This window comes from Carcharhinus amblyrhynchos, chromosome 2 (genome assembly GCF_965287045.1).
Source record: "Carcharhinus amblyrhynchos chromosome 2, sCarAmb.v2.hapA, whole genome shotgun sequence".
Classification (NCBI taxonomy): Eukaryota; Metazoa; Chordata; class Chondrichthyes; order Carcharhiniformes; family Carcharhinidae; genus Carcharhinus; species Carcharhinus amblyrhynchos.
In genome coordinates this window covers 33,497,546-33,519,314 of record NC_137325.1, presented here as the reverse complement: position 1 = coordinate 33,519,314, position 21,769 = coordinate 33,497,546, and the positions used below count along the sequence as shown (strand labels likewise).

Genomic DNA, 21,769 nt, shown 5'->3' with positions numbered 1-21,769 from the left:
TGGCCTACTCCTGCTCCTATTTCTTATGTTCTTATGTTCAATCCAACATAATATTGATGTTCAAAAAAGATGCTAAAGCTCATTAAGGTAATTATGGACAAATTAGTCTTAGGTAAAAAACGTTTCAATTTTGGGTGACCCAAAAGCACTTCACAATCACACTTTTTTAAAGTGTCATCACTGTTGCAATATAGGCAAAAATGACTAATTTTTATACGGTAACTCCCACAAGCAGCAATGAAACAAGTAACCAGATAATCGATATTAGTGCTCTTGATTGAGGAATGATATTGCTGCACTCCTCAGTTCTTCTTTGCATAAAGGCATGAGGGCAGATAGAGCATTGGTTTAATATCCCATACTAAAGACAGTATCGTAGGTAGGAGTTGGGGTGCCGTGTCAATCTGCTCTCAAGAAGTGCATCAGCTGGTGAAAGCCTTTAAGGAGAATGTGTGTCTTTAGTTTTGCACTTTTGTTTCTGTTCCCATATTTCAGCTGGGTTTCCTTAGTCAAGAAGCACAGTGTACAAAGCAAGGCAAGGAGGATTAGAACCATAAGGTGCAAGTGCCTCTCTCTCTCTCTCTCTCTCCACACGTCCTCTCGATAATCTCACTACACTTCGACAATAATCTCTCAAACCTCACCAACCACAACTTTCTCGTCCTCTTCTCCCACCAGCTGCAATCTCTCTTTCATGAGCTCCCAAGCTCCCCACCCCACCAAACTGGCCATGATTTCTTTCCCCAACCACACTCACTCTCTATCCCAATCATGTTCCATTTTTCTCTGTCCCGACCACATTTGCTGTCTCTCCAAAGCAAATTTATAAGTGGGCTCTCTCCAACCCAATTTTACTATGTGTGCTGTCTCCCTATCTGCTCTACCCATGCTCATTTTCTCTCTCTCTCCCTCTCTCGCTCTGTCTTTCCATCCCACCTATGCTCATTCTCTCTGTCTCTGCCTTGCTCATATCTGCTCTCTCTCTGTTCAATCACACCCATTCTATCTTTCTAACTCCCTGTATTTCTCTTTGTTTCACCATCCTGACCATGTGCTCTCTCTCTCTCTGTCCTGACCATGCCTGTGCACACTCTCTCTGACCCAATAACAGTCAATCTCTCCCTCCTGACCCTCGCCCGCCTTCCTGACCCTCGCCCGCCTTTCGCCATTCTCTCCTCTCTTCCCCAATGCATATTTCCAGTCTTATTGGGAAAACCACAAACTCCCAGAACATTTATTGAAGAATTTCAAGCACATATAACACACACATTCTGAGAGTGAGACCTGAATATTAACCCTGAAATGTCAAATCATATTAGAGTAAGTCAACAGATTGATTCTTTAGCCAAAACTATGGCTTGAATACCATGCTTATTTTGATACCAAGTTGTAAGAGCAAAACTCAAATATTGGAGTGTTTGCAGTCAAGAAAGATTGGATCATGGAGAAAGATTTTGCCAAGAAAGATTGTGAAAAATGCACTTGCTGTCAATCTGCATCACATTATTAGTGTTACAGTGGTATTATTAGACTATTCACAACAAGATGGTGTTAAACTTGCAAAGCTGCAAGAGCTTTGGTTAATATTTAGTTGTCTTTTGTGATGTTGAAAACTGAGACAACTAAAGCCCTTGGAGTTTCACCCATCCCACTGTGGAATTCAGAGAATGGGCAGGATGTTACTGCCTCGCTCGGCAAGTCCGGAGATTTTGATTGCTAGACCCAGATTCCGTGGCAAGCGAGGTTGTGAAGTTCCACCAATGTGTCACTAAACACCACACACAATTGTTTCTTTCCAGTTCAAAGTTTTCTTAGCTCTAGTTGCCAATGACATTTTGTTTTCATTGCACCTAAGTAATTAACAATTGCTTGTTATGAATGTCCAGTATTTCGCACACAAGCAATTTTTGTTGCTGATGTCAGTTTGGGAGAAGGAAAATTTAACTATGTCAGCATTGACAGTGTTAAAAATTGTATTGTATTGCAGCACCACACGATCGTGCACACACAAGCACACACACGTTTAGGTATTATCATTTTATGGTGCAGTTTTATCATGGGATTATTATTAATGTAATTGAATTTGAAATGAGGGGCTGGAGGAGATTACAAAGGGAATGGAGGGGAATCGACGAAATGTATGTTCCAGGTGTAAATTCTACAAAGTTAACTTAACCCTCCACCCCAATCATCACAGAACAATTCATCACGTACTTATATCTTAACGTAATAAAAAACATTTCAATACATTTCTTCACAAATGAGTTTGAAGGAAGATGTCTTCTGCTGTTCAGACGAAAATCACAAACAGCGCCTTAAAAACAAATATGAAAGTGCCTGAATATCTTTGGTCTTAATTCTGCAACATGCAATTTTCTTCTGACCCTCAAAAGATTATTACTTTTGGCTACATTAGACAACCCCTTTTAAAGCAGTGAGAAACACATTAGATGCACTGAAAACCGTGAACACTGGATCTGATTTTACCATTTTATTCTAAGTGCTGAATCCGGGCACAATTCTGACCCGACTTGGGAATCTGCCATCAGGCGCCCCCATTAGCTCTTAGCCTGAAAAAAAATGGCGAGTCCAAGTTGCGCTGGGCAGGGCTTAGCACTCCCGAAACGATTGGAGCTCTGAAATGCGTATGCTCAGTGAGAAAAATTTGAAAATCATGCCACTGTCACATCACTCCTGGGCTGCAAAAAGTGGATGAAGTGGCCCTGGGAGCGATGGTTCCCCACAGACACCACCACCATGCCCCCCCCACCCCTCCCTCCCTCAACCAGATAATGATTCCCACGACCACTGAGTCAGTCAGAGAGCCGTTGGAACTTACCTCTTCAGGAGCTGGAGAGCCCAAAACAGACCTTTACTGCCTGTTTTGCTCCGAATCCGGACGCACGAACACAATGGTAAAGGGGGAAATGTTGATGAAGTTGGGCGAACAGTTTATTAATTCAATTTAAATGCAAATGCATTTAAATCGCCATTGTGCCCGTTTCGAGCACAGATCAGATTGCAGCCATTTTCGGGCCTTGGTTCAATGGCATCTGTGCGGATACGGCACAGATTGCGTTAATGGCCTCACGCCAAACTTTACCACATTAGGACGCGACGCAATGGTAAAATCGGGCCCTATGTTTGCACAAGCTGTTGGAATCAAAGCAGACTTGACTTAGCCTAAATTGTGTCTATCCGCGAATGTGAAAATTTAGTCCACTGTTCAACATCTCAACAACGGTAAATGTGGAAACATAGTCAGCACTCAACATGAATGGAGGTGAATTAAATAAAGGCAGTAATAATCATGCTGTTTGAGGTAAAATCTACGCTGTGGAGGATTTAAATAAGAGTGAGAGTTCCAAAAATGAAAACACAAATAATACAATCCTTTTACTGGCGACGCTTATTAACATTACCAGAACCATTGTGTTTACCTTAAATTACCCAGTAGGAGGTAGAACATAATCAACTATTGTACCTCCAGTACTCATCAGATCTTTTAGAACATACCATCTTCTTGCTTTGAAAATAGTTCAGTTAATTTTAAGGCATGCAAATAACACAATCTGCTGATGCTACGACTCATACTGGAAGCTCTGACTACAGACAGGCACAATGTACTGGGTCTGGAATCACTATAATGTTTTCAATTCCCATGCACCCATTCTTTTGGTCTTGCAATAGGGGTGCAAATTAGATCCAACTTTTGAGCAATTTTATGCTATGAGCTCACATTTACTCAGCCGAGGCTTGCCTCCTGCTCACTCCTCTGTCTGTACCCCCATTGGACTCTTGCTCACCCTGCAGCCAGGCCTCTGGCTGACCTCTCCTGACCTCTGGGTGTGCCCTCCCCACTGACCTCTGGCTCTCCCCACTCTCGCCAGCTCCGCTGGCCTCCTCCATGGAATTCCTGATGGATCAAACGCAGCATTCTGTTGGAATGCCCACAATTGTGGCACTGAAAGATTATGTATATGTAATATAGTATATGTAAATAGAATGGGACGGAGAGGAAGGGGTCTCAGCAGTGGAGTTCTAGAATTATATGACTTGATTTTATGTTCCATGGCCAACAGGTTTATCGGCACTTGGAGTTGAGTAAAATCGAGTGGATGGCCTTCCAGCTGCTACCCGTCCACCACCATTGGATGTTAGGCCACACTTGAGCTCGTTGAGGTCCTTAAGTGACTAAAACTAATCACTACTTAAGAGAGCATCACCCCACTGCCTTTGGTATTTTACCTGGGCCCTGCAGACCAGGACCATGATATATGAGAAACCCAGCGTCTTTAGCTGCATAACTGTTATTCGACAAGGGAGAAGGGGGAGGGAGGAATCCTCTTTTGTGGGGCTACGGATTCATCAGAGAAACCTCCCCATCCCATCAGCATCTGGAAGATAATGCCCTCACTGAGGTAGGTTGGCAGGCCACAGATTTACTCAGGCTTCTCAGCATTGGTAGCTGCCTGGAGACCAGTTTTGGCTACCACTTCCAGTGATGATGCTGGGTGTACAGAACTGCTGGCCAATCAGATTGGTCGGTTACTCTGCAGGACTTCCTGTCAAGTTAGTGGGAGAAATCTCACCTTAAAGTAATTAGTATTGCTCTTACTCTTAAATTGTTGCCAGCAGCCCTTAGAAATGTGGGCTGGCTCCTCCCAGCCCAACCATAAAATTCAAACTGTAAAGTTGTGTTGCACAGAAGGCGACTATTCAGCCATTGTATGTGCCAACCCTTTGGAAGAACTAATTGATTCCATTCCCCTGGCCTTTCCCCTTCGTCCTGAAATTTTTTTCCAGTATTTATCCAATTCCATTTTCAAGATACTTTTCAATCTTCTTCCACCACCCTTTCAGGCAGTGTAATCCATATCATAATAATTTGCAGGGCAGAAAGGTTCTCCTTATCTTCCTTCTGGTGTTTTTGCCAGTGTTTTGTTATTCATTTTGGGAATGTCAACATCACTGGCTAGGCCAGTATTCATTGCCCATCCCTAAGTGCCCTCAAGAAGGTGAGCTACCTTCTTTGACCCACTGCAGTCCTGGAGTTCCAACACTTTGAACCAACAGTGGTGAAATTACACAAACACATTCCAAGTTGGAAAGATGTGTAGTTTGGAGGAGAGCCTACAGGCCTTGGTGTTTCCATGCGCCTGCTGCGCTTGTTCTTTTAGGTGGTAGAGGTTGCAGGTTTGAAAGATGTCATTGAAGGAGCATTGGCAGTTTGCTGCAATGCATCTTTTTTGATTTGATTCAATTTATTATTGTCACATGTATTAGTATACAGTGAAAAGTATTGTTTCTTGCATGCTATATAGACAAAGCGTACCATTCATAGAGAAGGAAATGGGAGAGTGCAGAATGTAGTGTTACTGTCATAGCTAGGGTGTAGAGAAAGATCAACTTAATGCAAGGTAAGTCCATTCAAAAGTCTGACAGTAGCAGGAAAGAAGTTGTTCTTAAGTCGGTTGGTACATGACCTCAGACTTTTATATCTTTCCCAACGGAAGAAGGTGAAAGAGAGAATGTCCAGGGTGCGTGGGTTCCTTAATTATGTTGGCTGCTTTGCTGAAGCAGCGGGAAGTATAGATAGACTCAATGAATGGGAGGCTGGTTTGCGTAATGGTTTGGACTATATTCATGACCTTTTGTAGTTCATTGCAGTCCTGGATAGAGCAGGAGCTGTACCAATCAGTGATACAATCGGAAAGAATGCTTTCCATGGTGCATCTGTAAATGTTGGTGAGAGTCGTATCTGACATGCCAAATTTCCTTCGTCTTCTGAGAAAGTGGAGGCATTGGTGGGCTTTCTGAACTATAGTGTCAGCCTGGAAGGACGAGGACAGGTTGTTGGTGATCTGGATACCTAAAAACTTGAAGTTCTCGACCCTCTCTACTTCATCCCCATTGATGTAGACAGGGGCACTTTCTACTTTACACTTCCTGAAGTTGATAACAATCTCCTTTGTTTTGTTGACATTGAGGAAGAGATTATTGTTGCCGCACCAGTTCACCAGATTTTCAGTCTCATTTCTGTACTCTGTCTCGTCATTGTTTGAGATCTGACCCACTACAGTGGTGTCCTCAGCAAACTTGAAAATCGAATTGGAGGGGAATTTGGCTACATAGTCATAGGTGTATAAGGAGTATAGTAGGAAACTGAGAGCACAGCCTTGTGGGGCACCGGTGTTGAGGATGATCGTGAAGGAGGTGTTGTTGCTTATCCTGACTGATTGTGGTCTGTGAGTTAGGAAGTTCAGGATCCAGCCACAGGGAGAGGTGCTGAGGCCCAGGTCACAGAGTTTGGAGATGAGTTTCCTGGGAATGAGTGTGCAGAAGGCTGAGCGTTTGGCAATAAACAGGAATCTGACATAGTCTAGTATCTCCTGTTTGATAGACATTTGCCACTTGTCTGCCCAAGCTTGAATGTTATCTGGATCTTGTTGCATCTAGGCACAAACTGCTTAACTATTTGAAGAGTTGTGAATGACACTGAACTCTGCAATCATCACCAAACATGCCCACTTCAGACTTTATGATGGAGAGAGGATCATTGGAGAAACAGCTGAAGATGATTGAGTGTAGGCAATCCTGCAACAATATCCTTAGGCTGCGAAGGTTAGCCACAAGCATCTTGCTTTGTGCTAGGTATTACTCCAAAGAGTTGAGAGATTTCTTGTGCTTCTCTCAGCTTCAGTTTTACTAGGGTTTCTTGATGTCATACCTGGTCAAATGCTTAATGTCAAGGTCAATCACTTTCACTTTATCTGTAGAACTCAGCTGTCTTGGCCATGTTTGGGCCGATGTAGAACTGGGTGGTCCTCACGGAATCCAAACTGCGCATCAGTGAGCAGGCTATTGGCTATTTAGTGCTGTTCGATAGCATCAAGGATGACAGTTTGCTGCTGATTGAGTGTAGACCAAAGGGTTGATGCAGACTGGATCTGTCCTGATTTTTGTGGATAGGACGTACCTGGGCAATTTTCCACACTGTTGGGTAGATGCAATGTTGTAGCTCTAATGGAACAGTTTAGTTCAGGGCATGGCTAATTCAAGAGCATAAGTCTTTAGAGCACTGCAGTTGGGATGTTGTTGGGGCCCACAATCTTCTGCTGTGTCCAGTGTGCTCAGCCACTTATTGATATCATATGGGAGAAATCAAATTGGCTGAAGATTGGCATCTTTGATGGTGGGACCTCAGAAAGAGGCTGAGGTGGATCACTCACTCAGCACTTCTGGCTGAAGATATTCGCAAATGCTTCAGTTTTGTCTTTGGCATTGATATACCGGATTTCTCATCATTGAGAATGGGAATATTCATGGAGCTTCCTCTCCTTGTTAGTTGTTTCAATGCCCACCATCATTCACGATGGGATGTAGCCAAATTACCGAGCTTTGAATTGATTCATTGATGTGGAATCGCTTAGCTCTATCTGTGACATGCTACTATTGCTACTTGGCATGCATGTAGTCCTTGTTGTAGTTTCACCAGTTTGGTACCTCATATTTAGTTAAGTCTGGAATCTGGCACATTCCCCAATACTTTTCATTGAACCAGGATTGATTCTCTAGCTTGATGGTAACAATGAGTAAGAGCTCAACATTGTCTCAGTTTCTCTCGCCACGCAATCTTTTAGAATATATTGTTTTTAATTAATAGATTTTTTTAAAAAGTATGTCAGTTATATTTCTTTCTCAAAACTTTGAGGATTGATTCCGAGCTGTTAAAATTGAAAACCTATCCTTTGGTACTGAAGCATCCAAAAGTAAATCTATTTGAGTGGTCTCACTTAGTTCTTAGTACAAAGCTCCTTCTAATTTTATTCTATCCACCTCAAGGATGCGTAATTTAATGAAAGTATTTTGCTAAATGTGGTAGACGGTTATCTTCAGATTAAAAGGAGTTTTATGGCGCAAGAAAATGTCTCTAGTCAGCCACAATGCATTTTGCTTTATGTTGGGGAACGTTTCTTTAATGCTGTCCATTGTCTTTGTCCAATTCTCATACAGTGAGGTCAAGCTGACAGTGGCATCATTTCTCTCTGACCACATTGTAGATGAAATTTTAGAAGCACTTTCCAACTCACAACACAAACTGGTAAGTGTCAAATCCATAAAATATCTTTATTTCAACTTGTTTATCTTCTGTGCTTTTGACATGTAGTGAAATAATGGATATGTTTTTAAATTTGGGTAAAAGAACCAAGAAGAAAGTATTTAAAGCAAGATGTGAAAACAATCATCAAGTATATTTTTCACTACACATGATTTAAAGTATTCTTCACTACAATAACATTTACGCTTCCATGAAGGTGAGAGAAGGATACCAGAGAATTATAGACCAGTTAGTCCACCATCTGTTGTTGGGAAATTCTAGAGTCTGTAATTAAGGATAAGCAGACTGAACACCTTGCAAATATTCAGTGGATCAAAAGGAGCCAGCATGGCATCATCATAGGTAGGCCATGCCTGACAACTCTGATTCAATTTATGGAAGACATGACCACAGTAGGCATTTGATGAAGCTCTTCAGCGGAGATTGTTAGCTAAAATTGAAATTCATGGGGATGAAGGTAAATACTTCGGTTAGAAAATTAGCTGAATGGAAGGAGACAGAGAGCAGGAATAATAAGGATGTGCTCTAGTTGGCGAGATGTGACTAGCAGAATCAAGCAAGGATCTGTGTTGGGGCCTGAAGTATTCACTGTATCCATTAATGATTTTGATGATGGAATAGAAAGCCACATTTCCAAGTGTGCCAGTGACACTAACAGAGTTGTCAGGTTGGTTTAACTCATTTGGCTGGACAGCTGGTTAGTGATGCAGAGTGACGCCAATAGCATGGATTCAATTCCTGTACTGGCTGAGATTATTCATGAAGGGCGGCCTTCTCAACTTGCTCCTCATCTGAGGTGTGGTGATCCTTGGGTTAAATCACCACCAGTAACTTTCCCCCTCAAAGGAGAGAACAGCCTATGGTCATTTGGGACTATGGTGACTTTACTAATTGTTACACCTAAGCATTTTAGATGGAACTGATGATTTCAGTGTTCAGCACCGTTCGCAATTCCTCAGATAATGAAACAATCCATGTCCAAATGCAGCAAAACCTGGGCAATATTGAGGCTTGTGCTGACAAGGCACAGATCCAAGGTGATTTGCAAAAGACGAAAATGTGCTGAAACAAAAAACATTTTCAAATAATGAGTCATTCAGGTCTGGAATGCATTGCCTGGAGGCGTGTTAGAGGCAGGTTTGATTGGGACATTCAAGAGGGTATTAGATGATTACTTAAATAGAAACAATGTACCGGGAAATAGGGGAATGACACTAAGCCATCATGCTTGTTTGGAGAGTCAGTGCAGACATGATGGGCCAAATAGCCTGCTTCTGCACTGTAATAATTCAATGATTCTCTGTGATTCAATAGATTCAGCTCTGCTGCACACACCTTCATAATTGGGCTGGCAGTGTACAATTAGTATTATATTGAATGACCAAGTAAGTACACATCGTGACCTCCATGCCTATTTTTGGGAGCAATCCAATTTAGCCTCAGGTATGTTGTGGTGCATCAATTGGAAAAAGCAAAAGCTATTTCTTTAAATCTTTGTTGCCTGACTGGAAAGGCTCAATTGAATCCTCATTTGAACACTCCTCGTGGATCCGTTGCAAAGTAACATCTGAGTAAATTCCTCCACTGAATAACCTTCAATCAACTCAGCAGTTATGCAGATTGTCAAATAAACATTAGCCACCACATCTGCTTCTATAGCATACTTGCTCAATCACCATTTATACATTCCGTGGTTGTTAATCTGTAGCTACCTAGGTTTCTCATACTTTATTGACAGCAGCTTTGACCTTTAAATGTAGTTGCTGAAGAAGCCAGATTGCACACTCCTTCGCCACATTTTCAGATTTGTCCAATTTGCAATCTTACATTGAATCTGACACAAGAAGAATTCCTCCCTCTTATTTTAATCAATTGCAGCTAAAGTGACATGAATAGGCTTCATACTGGGTGCAAGCTGCTATTACTGAAGTTTTAGCTCCATTTTAGGGATAAAAAGGATGTAACACACATTTGCACTTTGGATACATTTGGAGCATTTTGTGCAACATATAAATCATACATGCATCCAACAGTCCATTCTGAATGATGTTCAGCACTTTCATTCTGTAATCTAAACTACTTTTGAAGTTGCATATGATGAGGTATATATGCTTCATATCATTTCAGTTAGTGAGTGAAGGCTTCTCAGGTGTATAAGCCTTCTTTCATTCAACTCTGCTTTCATCACCACTCTGCAACCTTTGACCCCCTTTGATCTTGCAAACAATTACTCCATCCTTAAAGTTTAGCAATTTAGCATGGCCAATCAATCTAACCTGCACTCCTTTGGACTGTGGGAAGAAACAAGAGCACATGGAGGAAAGCCAAGCAGATGTAGGGAGTGTATGCAAACTCCACACAGTCACCCAAAGCTGGAATTGAACCTGGGTCCCTGGTGCTGTGAGGCAACAGTGTTAATTCTAAGTGAGTGGATGAGAGTCTGGCAGATGGAGTATAATGTTGGTCAATGAGGTCATCCATTTTGATAGGAATAACAGCAAAATGGACTATTATTTAAATGGTAAAAAATTGCAGCATGCTGCTGTGCAGAGGGACCTGGGTGTCCTTGTGCAGGAATCTCAAGGAGTTGGTTTGCAGGTGCAGCAGGTAATTAAGAAGGCAAATGGAATTTTGTCCTTTATTGCTAGAGGGATGGATTTTAAAAACAGCGAGATTATGTTGCAGATGTATAAGGTGCTGGTGAGGCCACACCTGGAGTACTGTGCACAATTTTGGTCTCCTTACCTGAGAAAGGATATACTGGCACTAAAGGGGGTACAAAGGAAATTCACTAGATTGACTCCAAAGTTGAGGGGATTGGCTTATGAGGAGAGACTGAGTAGACTGGGGCTATACTCATTGGAATTCAGAAGAAAGAGGGAAGATCTTATAGAAACATATAAGATTATGAAGGGAATAGATATGATAGGGAAGTTGATTCCAGTAGAACTAGGGGGCATAGCCTCAAAATAAGGGGAAGCAGATTTAGGACTGAGTTGAAGAGGAACCTCTTCACCCAAAGGGTTGTGAATCTGTGGGATTCCCTGCTCAGTGAAACAGTTGAGGCTACCACATTGAGTGTTTTTAAGGCAAAGGTAGTAAAGTTTTGAACAGTAGAGGAATTAAGGGTTATGGTGAATGGGCAGGTAAGTGGGGCTGAGCCCACAAAAAGATCAGCCATGATTTTATTGAATGGCGGAGCAGGCTCAAGGGGCCAGATGGCCTACTCCTGCTCCTAGTTCTTATGTTCTTAACCACTGTGCTGTGCAACATGTTGCCCTGCAATATCATTGCATCATAGAATTTTCTGTAGTAATTTCTATTTTAAACGTACTTGTTTCAGGTGATATACAATTGTGAAAGAATGGCAAACTTCAGAGCAAGCCCAAGTAATGCCAAGAGGTAGATGAAGGTCCAGCAATTGGAATTCTAGGAAAAAGAATTGCCTGGGAGAGGAACTTGCCTCAGAACCAGGCTTCATAAATTTTGGTGTTGCCAATGACACCTGTAACTTAGAGAGATGACTCCCCGGTTGTCAGTAGTTCTTTTAAATCATTAGAAACTATTTTATGTATGAATTAATTTGCAATGTATTATCATTCTGATTTTGGATGACAGTTCAATTTCATTTGATTTACTACTGTCAAATGTATTAGTATACTGTGAAAAGTATTGTTTCTTGCGTGCTATACAGACAAAGCTTACCATTCATAGGGGAGAAAAGGACAGTATGCAGAATGAAGTGTTATAGTCATTGCTAGGGTGTAGAGAAAGATCAAAAGATTGAATTAAAGCATTGTTAGAGAATTTAAAACATTACAATAAAGTTTTAGAAGTATAGAACAAGAGTAAAAGATAGCATTAGAAGATACGCTGAGCACAGTTTGCAAGAAGTCGCCATGTTCCGCGCCATCTGCTAACTCAGATGTTTGTTTAAACTTAAATCTTATAATTGTTTTTAGTTTTGTTTTCTCTGAATGAAAAGACAACTCCATCCCTTTGGTGATTTTATTTTGCTCTGCAAGATTACTTGAAGCTTTTCTTTCATTTCATGTTGAATGTAAAGATTATGTATTATTGAAAGAAACTGCTTCACAGGGATATGAGCATAATCTATCACTGCGATACTGTTTCTGATAGGTTAAAATATGAGTGTAAAAAGGATATTGTTATGATTGAGATAAATAAGCAATGAACAAAATGCAGGTTACAAGTATGGACTGAGGTGCATTAAGTAACTGGGAAAGAAAGATTATGCAGGGTAACAGCTCAATTGTTTTGAAGCCCTACAAGCTTTGAGTGAGAGATTGAGCATTTGGACTTGATTTAAATAATATGAAACGTAGGTATAGGATAAAGCAGATGAGACATCATTATTCCAACCAAGAAACGGTGAGAGTGGGACTTTTACAGACAGCTGACAACATGAACATTGATAAAGACCAAAAAAATTGCAACTGAAGAGAAACTTGAAGCGCAAGATGGAAGAGAAACAATTAGGTTTCCTTCTATCTTGTCAGGAATGTGGGAGATGTTACAAATCTTCACAATTCAAGTCTTGGGTGCCCTTGATCTTTGTAGAGAATTACCTTCAGCTGAGGAGAAAAAAATGGCTGAAACAAAAGAGAAATGAGAGCTCCTTGTACATGTCTGTACCGGAGGTGAAGCAATTGTTCCCTTTCACATCAGAAGCAAAACACGGACCAAGAGTGAATCAGCAATAGTTATGAGGCCGACAAAATTAATAATGGCGACTGTTGTTTGGATTCATATAGAGGACAATGAAATTATTTTCTCTGGGGATAAAAGTAACAGGATAATTCATCCTTTAAAGACCGTTGCAATTAAAATGTGATTTAACCAGTACATCGCCAGGGCACTGAAGACAGCAAACACTCAAACAATACAATCTGAGCAAAGTTTAGGAACATAGAGTTTGGTTTACCTAAAAAAAAGAGCACAGAGATATGGGCATGGTCATAAACTTTTGAGATTAGAGGTGGAGAAAAATAAATCTGAAAATGTTTGGCTTTCTGGAGTGGGGTAAGAAACAGAAATTGTAAACAAAGGTTAGAGCTTTCTGCCTTCAGGACTGGTGGTGAAGAGAGTTAAGGAAAGGAGAGAAGGGCAAAATTGAGTTATCAGCTATAGCATTGGGAAAAGGAGATGATGGAAAAGATGATTCACTGGCTGTGGAATAGAGCACAAGAGTTTTGAAACAGAGCAGAAATTATGGGATAGAATCATAACATTTGATCAGTTCAGTTGCCCTTAGTAACTTTTATATTGGATTTAAGAAGTCATGGACAGTAATGAAACAAGCTTGTGGGGCTTTGGAGTAATCAAGGCCTTGGAAGTAATAAGCAAAACAACGCTTCTGATTCATAATTGAATTAAAGTTTGGAAATGTTGGGAAAATTTGACTGAGGTGTCCAAAGTCATGAGGGGTCTTGACAGGGTATGTAGGGAGAAATGTCGCCATTGCAGGAAGGATCAAGAACCAAAGATCATAAATTTAGGGAATAGGGTAATCCTAAGAAGAAATGGTGTGAAGAAATAATTGTTTCATGCAGTGAGTGGATAGGATTTGGATTGCACGGCCTGAGACTGTAGTTCAACTGAGGCATTCAAGAGGGAATTGGATTGTTATCTGCAAAGGAAGAATGTGCAGGGTTATCGGGAGAAGGCCGAGAAATGGCACTTGATGAATTGCTCCTTCAGTGAGCCAGGACAGACACAACAGGCTGAATGGCCTCCTTTGCTGTAACCATCCTCTGATGCTTAAGAGACAACACACCCTGTTTAATCTAAACCAGGTGTGAACGTTCCCTGATAAGTAAATTGAAATATTGCCCATATGAATTGATTTTGGGTTAAGTATTAGTCCATTGGCAATGTATATAATTCCAATGTTATCACACATAATATGCATAAAACCACGTAAGAATATAGGCCAGCAGAAATATTTTGCAGGTGGTGGTATATTTTATTTCTTGTTGATCATGTGCTTGTCCATATTTTCTACAACAGGCAAATCATTTGACAAAACGTGGAAAGCCACTGCCACGACAGGAATCTACCGAGATAGAAGTGTTGGAAGAAAAGCCAACAAAGCGACCTGCTGTCACTGCTGAGGAACTGACCGAATTAGAGAGGCTAGAAGAACTTGATACCTGCATGGTAAGCTTGATGGTGCAGTAATATATAAACGCAGTCTTGGGTGTCTCTTGCCGGAAGGGTAGAGCCTAAAGGAAGTAATAAGTAAATTCCTTTTGTTTGAAAAATAAATCAGCTTGAAACTTGTTTGAGCTTGTTGATGACTTCTGTTTCCTTTGTGTGAAGCAATTAACATTATCTTTTGCTCACAGAAAGTAAGTGAACTCTGCATGTTTAATGTTTTGAAGAACATTGTTTTAATAACAAAAGAACCAGCGAATGCAGTACCCTAATAACCCATCACTGTATTGTGTATAGATAAGACATTGCTATTTACTTATATCTGTAGGAAGGACTAAATCATAAAGCATTCCCACAACAACACAATTTCACTGTGTAGACTTGGAAAAGTATTTAAAGCACATTAGCATTAACAGCCAGTAATGCCAGTGTAGAAAAAAATTGTGTTAAAATTGATGGAATTTGAAACCTTGATGAGTTTGGGCATGCTAACAGTGATTGCCAAAATTTCCCAACCACATTCTGGGGGGAATGGTTTCCAAACAGCAGAAAGCATGATGCATATTTTTAACAGAAGGTTAATGCGATTCTTAATTGGGTCTGAACAGCTCAGGTATTGACAATCGGAATATGTAACTTCAAACACAAAACTCGGGTATTCTCCAAGAATTTCTGCATCCGTTAGTCATCTCAAAGTGTACATTAATTTTATAGCTGAAGATTTTTTTCTGTTTGCTTCTGATGGAGTGATCCAAAGCTGCGATCATATGAGGGCCAGAATTCTCCGACCTCACCCACGGCTGGGATCCTCCAGTTCTGCTGCAGCGAATGGAGTTTTGACTGAGCGCCAAATTTTATGTTCTCTTCAGCAGTGGTGGCAGAGCATACGACATTGGTGAATTCTGGCCAAAGAATTGGCCAACACAGAATTATTTTATTGAACGTCACTTAATTGAAATAATTAATCTGAAGGCTAAAGAGTTTTGTGGGGAGATTTTTAATTGAAAGTGGTTATCAGATGCAAGATAAAATAACATCACTATGCGCCATGTAATTCTTTTGGAGAAAATTGCCTTTGAATTACGCATGTAAATAGTTAAGTGTCTCAGGTCCTGCCAGATAAAAACTGCTGCGTGACTTGTTTTATTGTGTAAACAAAGTCTCTGGAAACAGGAAGACCAGCTGTGTAACAGTAACTTAATTGACCTCAGTTAAAGATCATTACATGAATCACTTAGCCATTCTACAATATTTATGTATATGTGAAATGTGAATCATATCTGTGTCCAAATGCTCCAGCTATCTGGAGCTAGATTTTCAATTTGAGTTTCGAATCCCGAGACCCAATCCTCTCTGGGCCCTGACCCCACATTGAATCTTCGTAGCTAACTGGACATTATCTTGAATTGAAAAGCCACTAACTGGGCTACTGGCATTCCTTCATTACTCCCCAGTCCATAAACAAGTTCTTCAAGAAGTTTTATGGCCATTAATAGGGGGGCAAGCAGGTTACTGGCTTCTCCCCACCCTCTAGCAGTGCATTTCAGAGGTGTGAGAAGACTGGCATGAGAAAGCTACTTTCAAAATGTGCCTGCATTCATAGAGCTGTGATTCATAGAATCTGCATCCACTCTCGGAAAAAGCATCTTACCTAGGCCAACTCTCTCAACCTATCCCCATAACTCAGTCCACTAACCTACACATCTTTGGACTGTGGGTGGAAATCAGAACACCTGGAGGAAATCCACGTAGACACTGGGAGATTGTGCAAACTCCACACAGTCACCCAAGGCCAGAATCAAACCCAGGTCCCAGGCATGGTGAGGCAGCTGTACTAACCACTATGCCACCACGCTGCCCTCATCCATCCTCATCTCCACAGTCATTTGAAAATGTTGTCCCTGACGTTTTGATCAGTACATGTTTTCTAATACCATGGACCAGAGCTATTGTAGTCCAAGCACTAATTGTGTCCAAAATTGTACTAATTTTGGTAAATGATTCTTACTTGCTCAAATTTCTATTCAGACTCATTTGAATATTGCCAAACATAAGATCCTCTATGAATTATCAACATTGGGTAGTATTTTAAAATATGTTGGGCGGGATTTTCCACACAATCTGCAGTATGGTTTGTGACCGCGGAGGTAGCCCATCATTGGTGGGATCTTCTGGTCCTAGCGTTGTCCACGGGGTTTCCTGTTGAATGCACCCCTCGCAGCTGGGAAACCTGCAGAAGGACTATGCAGTTGGTGGGACCAGAAGATCCCACTGGTGTGAACAGCCAAAACATTCCAGCTTATTTGAAATAATAAATTGTGTTACACAATATTCTTTGATATATTTAAGTGTGGTAACCTGGTACGGTTTTATTAACATATTTGAAATTAATTAATGACAAAAAATATATATTTAAACAGAGCCCACCACTTTTGAGTAACTCTATTTTTAAAATCTGAAAATGTTTTGTAAAAAGTATAAATAGAATAATTTGCTAGTTACATTGAACTATTGTCAGTTTCCAATAAATAGTACTTAAAAACTTTAAAAAAGATGTCTATTGAGCTCTTGCATCTAAGAGAGCTTCAATTGACTGAAAACCACTTTGGTCATTTATCTGATCTTGTGGTCATACCAAGTTTTGTGGGCAAAGCCTACTTATAACATAATTATTTTTAGGCTGGTTCAAAGGCTCAGAGGAACTCTGAGGAATTTCTATGATGCATAACCCAATTTGTGAAATCCCACGTTCTTTTGCACTGGTTTAATTTTTGAAAATGCGGGTGTGAAACTTTAAGTCTGTGTGCTTTAGTGATGGCTCAAATTTTAATGTCAGCCGGTTAATGAAATAGTTACTTTGCTTGGTGCTTTGCTGATGGTATTAGGCTTCAATAGAGACATTGTGAGTTTGCTCATCATACAAAATTTGCGTACTTGAGTTCGCAAAGCAAAAGAAAAGCTCATTCTAGGTGATGTAACTGCTTAGGCTGCTCTTAGTATCCAAAATATGTTTTTAGAAATTGCTGTCTGAAAGGTATAATATGGTTTATCTACCTCATAATCAAGGGTGTTAAGTAGTTTGAGATTTCCACACAGCAGTGTGAGATTTCCGTTCCTGAATAATTAATATGAGAAAGAGCTTCCAGAGTTTGATCATAGGCAGCTTAAGGTAAAGGAAAATCTGAGCCTAAGTTTCAAGCTTGCCCCATTGGCAGGTTTTAAATTGAAGGAATGGATTCCCTCCAGGTTCCCAGCTGGCCCAATATGCACAATTTTATTTTGGGACGGCAATTCCTCCAAACCTGACATCTATCACCAAAAAGAATAAGGGGGGTAGATGCATGGGAACGCTGTAACCTACAAGTTCCCTTCCAAGCTGAACACCATCCTGATATGGAACTAGATTGCCAATCCTACAGTTACTGGGTCAAAATACTGGAACTCCCAGTAGCGCTCAATGGTTCAGGAAGGTGGCTCAACATCACCGTCTGTAGGGGCAGTATGGTGGCACAGTGATTAGCAATACTGCCGCATAGCATCAGGGATTCAGATTTGATTCCAACCTTGTGTGACTGTGTAGAATTTGCACGTTCTCTCTGTGACTGTGGAAGTTTCTTCTGAGTGCACCGGTTCCCTCCCACAGTCCAAAGGTGTGCGGGTTTGGTTGACTGGCCATGCTAAATTGCCCATAATGTCCCAGGATCTGTAGGTTAGAGGGATTAGCAGGGTAAATGTGTGGGGTTGTGGGGATAGGGCCTGGTGTGGGATTTTTGTCAATGCAGACTCGATGGGCCAAATGGCCTCCTTCTGCACTACAGGGTTTCTATGTGTAGGTTAGGTGGATTAGCCATGCTAAATTGCTCATTAATTCCCAAGGTCTGTGGGTTAGGGGATTCATGGGGTAAATGCTGGGCCAAATGGCCCCTCATGCACAATACGAATTCTATGACATCTTTGGATGGACATTAAATGCAGGCCTTTTCAGAGATACTCATGTACCACGAACAAATAAAAAAATTAATTTCTTTATATTCTTAATCTAACTTTGGGGTTAGATAGATATACAATATACCAGTAATAAAGTATTTTGCTATTGTGAACCAGTCCATCAAGGGCATGCTAAATATACTAAATTTTTGAACTTCACATGATCAATAAACCACAAGCATACGTATTTGAACACACAAACTATTTTAGTTCTACATATTTATAATTTCAAATTGAAATTGATTTGAGATGGGGATATTACATGATAGTGATCATCTGCAGGCTCAGGCATCACACCACCAAAACAAGCCCCGCCCTCATCTAAAATCTGTGGACAGGCACTACTAACATGACAACTTGAAGGCTATGAGGAGGAGAATTCTGGTTCATGTCTTTCCTCCACAGCCCAGGGACACGATGATAATTTGTAATTATCGTAGTGCAACTGTGCTTAACATTAGCTAACTCAATTCTGCTCAGGGATCAAACTTGGAATCATCCTAATTTCTATGGCATAGTGCCACACCGAGAGGGAGCAAAATATTTTAATCATGGAACTTGCAATAAATAAGATACCCAAATGGCCAGGTACAATTTAATCTAGTAAAGTTGCCACAGTTCCAGATGGTGATAGGCTGTTCTCCCCTTTGAGGGGAAGAGCTGATTGTTGGTAATTTTAATCTGAAGGTCATCAGACTTCAGGCAAGGGGCAAGATTGAGAAGGCAAGGCCTTCATGAATTACCTCAGCCAGTACAGGAATTGAACCTGCGATGTTGGCATCGCTCCACATCACTAACCAGCTGTCCAGCCAACTAAGCTAAACTGACCTCAAGAATACAGCTCTAGAATAGTCAGGAATGTGTAGCCATAATGGTTTCTTGTTACTGCATTCACCTTTTCATTAATGTCACAACTATTACTGCTAAACATTTAATCTGTTGTGCTTTTAAACTGTTTATGGGAAATCGGTCATTTTTTCCTTGATCAGTTTGATGGTATTATGATTGATGTTGCATTTGCTAACTGTAAGAGGAGCTTATACTTTTAACTGAGCATTAGCTTAATGCACTGTAAACATCCTGAGTGATGAACCACTTCATTCAATGTTATGTCTGACAGCAGCTAAGACAAATCATTCCCAAATGAGCAAGCTCCATTATTAAAAATGGTAACAGTGATATATGTCACTATAATTCATTCAAGATTACCTAATTCAATACCATTGGAAATACATGTAGCAAATGTCGAAGCAGTGTGCCTGAATTTATTGACTGAAACCAGAAACCTACCTTCATAATCTAATCCTTTGAACATGAACGCTAGGAGAATAATACAGGGAATATATTTCAAAGCCTATTAAAAAGCTTAAAATCAAAGACCACAAACACTTGCAGCCCACGTCATGAAGTTTGAAATCAGAGGATATCAGCATAAGAATCTGTTCAGATGAAAACATGAAGATAAAGCAAAAGAAGCCACTCAGTGAGATATGGTACAACAATGGCATCCACCATCCCATCCCTTAGCAATAAATTCTCCTGAAACAGGTGTAAAAATGTCACAGGATAAACTCTGGGCAATTCAGACATGGTATTATTATAGGTGCCTTGCTTTTTATCATATTCACAACCTCAATATCCCCGTCACGTGCGAAGGTCCAAACTGCACAAATTAAGCCAAATGTGGACATACCAATGTGTTCCTGTAATGGAATGAGTGAATGTGTAAGATAGTGCACTAAGTGCCAAACAAGTGTTCTGGATGTTGTTGAGCTTCTTCAGAGTAGTTGTAGCCACACTCATCCAAACAGGTACAGAATACTCCATCACGCTCTTGACTTGTGCTTTGTAGAAGATAGACAAGGTTTGGGGAATCAGGAAGCAAGTTACTTGAATTTCCAACATCAGACCTGCTTTTGTAACCACGTGATTTACAGTAATTCTTTGCTTAGTGTTGCAGTTGTATTCCTGAACAGTGCAATCAGATTTCCTCATTACAACCACTGTAAAAGCTTTAGTTATGTTCTGTAAGACCTTTCCTTTTGGATAAAAGCATTGAAATGTTGTACCCTGTGAGTTAAATATAAGAAATAGGAGCAGGAGTAGGCCATCTAGCCCTTCGAGCCTGCCCCGCCATTCAATAAGATCATGGCTGATCTGAAGTGGATCAGTTCCACTTTCCCACTTTCTCCCCATAACCCTTAATTCCCTTGTCTATCAAAAACCTATCTACCCATGACTTAAATATATTTAGCAAGGTAGCCTCCACCACTTCAACGGACAGAGAATTCCAGAGATTCACCACCCTTTGAGTGAAGAATTTCCTCCTTAATTCTGATCCAAACTGCCCCGCCCTTATCTTGAGGCTGTGCCCTCTAGTCCTGATATTCTTTCTAAGCGGGAAGAAGCTCTCTACTTCTACCCTATCCATCCCTTTCATTATCTTATACGTCTCTATAAGATCCCCCCTCATCCTTCTGAACTCCAACGAGTACAGACCCAGTCTATTTAGTCTCTCTTCATAGTCCAACCCCCTCAACTCCGGTATGAGCCTAGTGAACCTCCTCTGCACTCCCTGCAAGGCCAAAATATCCTTGCGCAAGTGCGGCGACCAAAACTGCACACAGTACTCCAGCTGAGGCCTCACCAGTACCCTGTACAGTTGCAGCAAGACCTCCCTGCTTTTATATGCTATCCCCCTCACTATAAAGGCCAGCATCCCATTCGCCTTCCTGATCACCTGCTGCACCTTCAGACTGGGTTTTTGCAACTCATGGACAAGGACCCCCAGGTCCCTCTGCACCGTCGCATGCTGCAGCTTTTCGCCTTTTAAATAATAATCCCTCCTACTATTATTTCTGCCAAAGTGGATAACCTCACACTTGCTAACATTATACTCCATCTGCCAGGTGCTCGCCCACTCACTCAGCCTATCCAGATCCCTGTGCAGACTTTCCACACCCTCCACGCAATTTGCTTTACCACTCATCTTCGTGTCATCAGCAAATTTCGTCACCCTACACTCAGCACTAAACATTGTTAAATTACTATATTAATTTAATAAATGATGTTTAAAATTAAATAAATTCAAAAATATAAAATAAATATGCTGATACTTTCTACTTACCTCCCACTTATTGACTAAAACGTTCCTATTATTTTCAAAGTGTTGTCTCAGGTGGGAAAAGCGGAGGTAGCCCGTTGGCTATCTTGTCGGTTTTGCCGACCGTGTGTTTAAACGTTTTGTGAAAACAAATGGAAGGGTCGTGTCCCACAACATCATACTGATGGGATGGGCTCAGATCACTTATTTTCTTTTCCTTTCCTAGCCTGGTAGCTTTTAATACCTAAATTGTCATCAAAGCGAGGATTTCCTGGGAGTTTCTCCTTCTAGCACATTTTAAATCCTCATGAATTTGATCTTTTCAATCTGACCACAGGATTGGTGGTACAGTGGTCAGCACTGCTGCCTGTCAGCACCAG

General features: G+C 40.9%; 1 protein-coding gene across 2 annotated transcripts in view; it reads left to right on the top strand.

Annotated features, from left to right (window-relative positions):
- carmil1 (capping protein regulator and myosin 1 linker 1) overlaps window positions 1-21,769 on the top strand; it is a 395,677-nt gene that overhangs the window by 308,055 nt on the left and 65,853 nt on the right. For both annotated transcript variants that reach the window (XM_080204317.1, XM_080204310.1), the window contains exons 28-29: window positions 8,017-8,104; window positions 14,153-14,302. In XM_080204317.1, coding sequence (XP_080060443.1) covers window positions 8,017-8,104; window positions 14,153-14,302 — 238 coding nt within the window. The remainder of the gene's footprint in view (window positions 1-8,016; window positions 8,105-14,152; window positions 14,303-21,769) is intronic.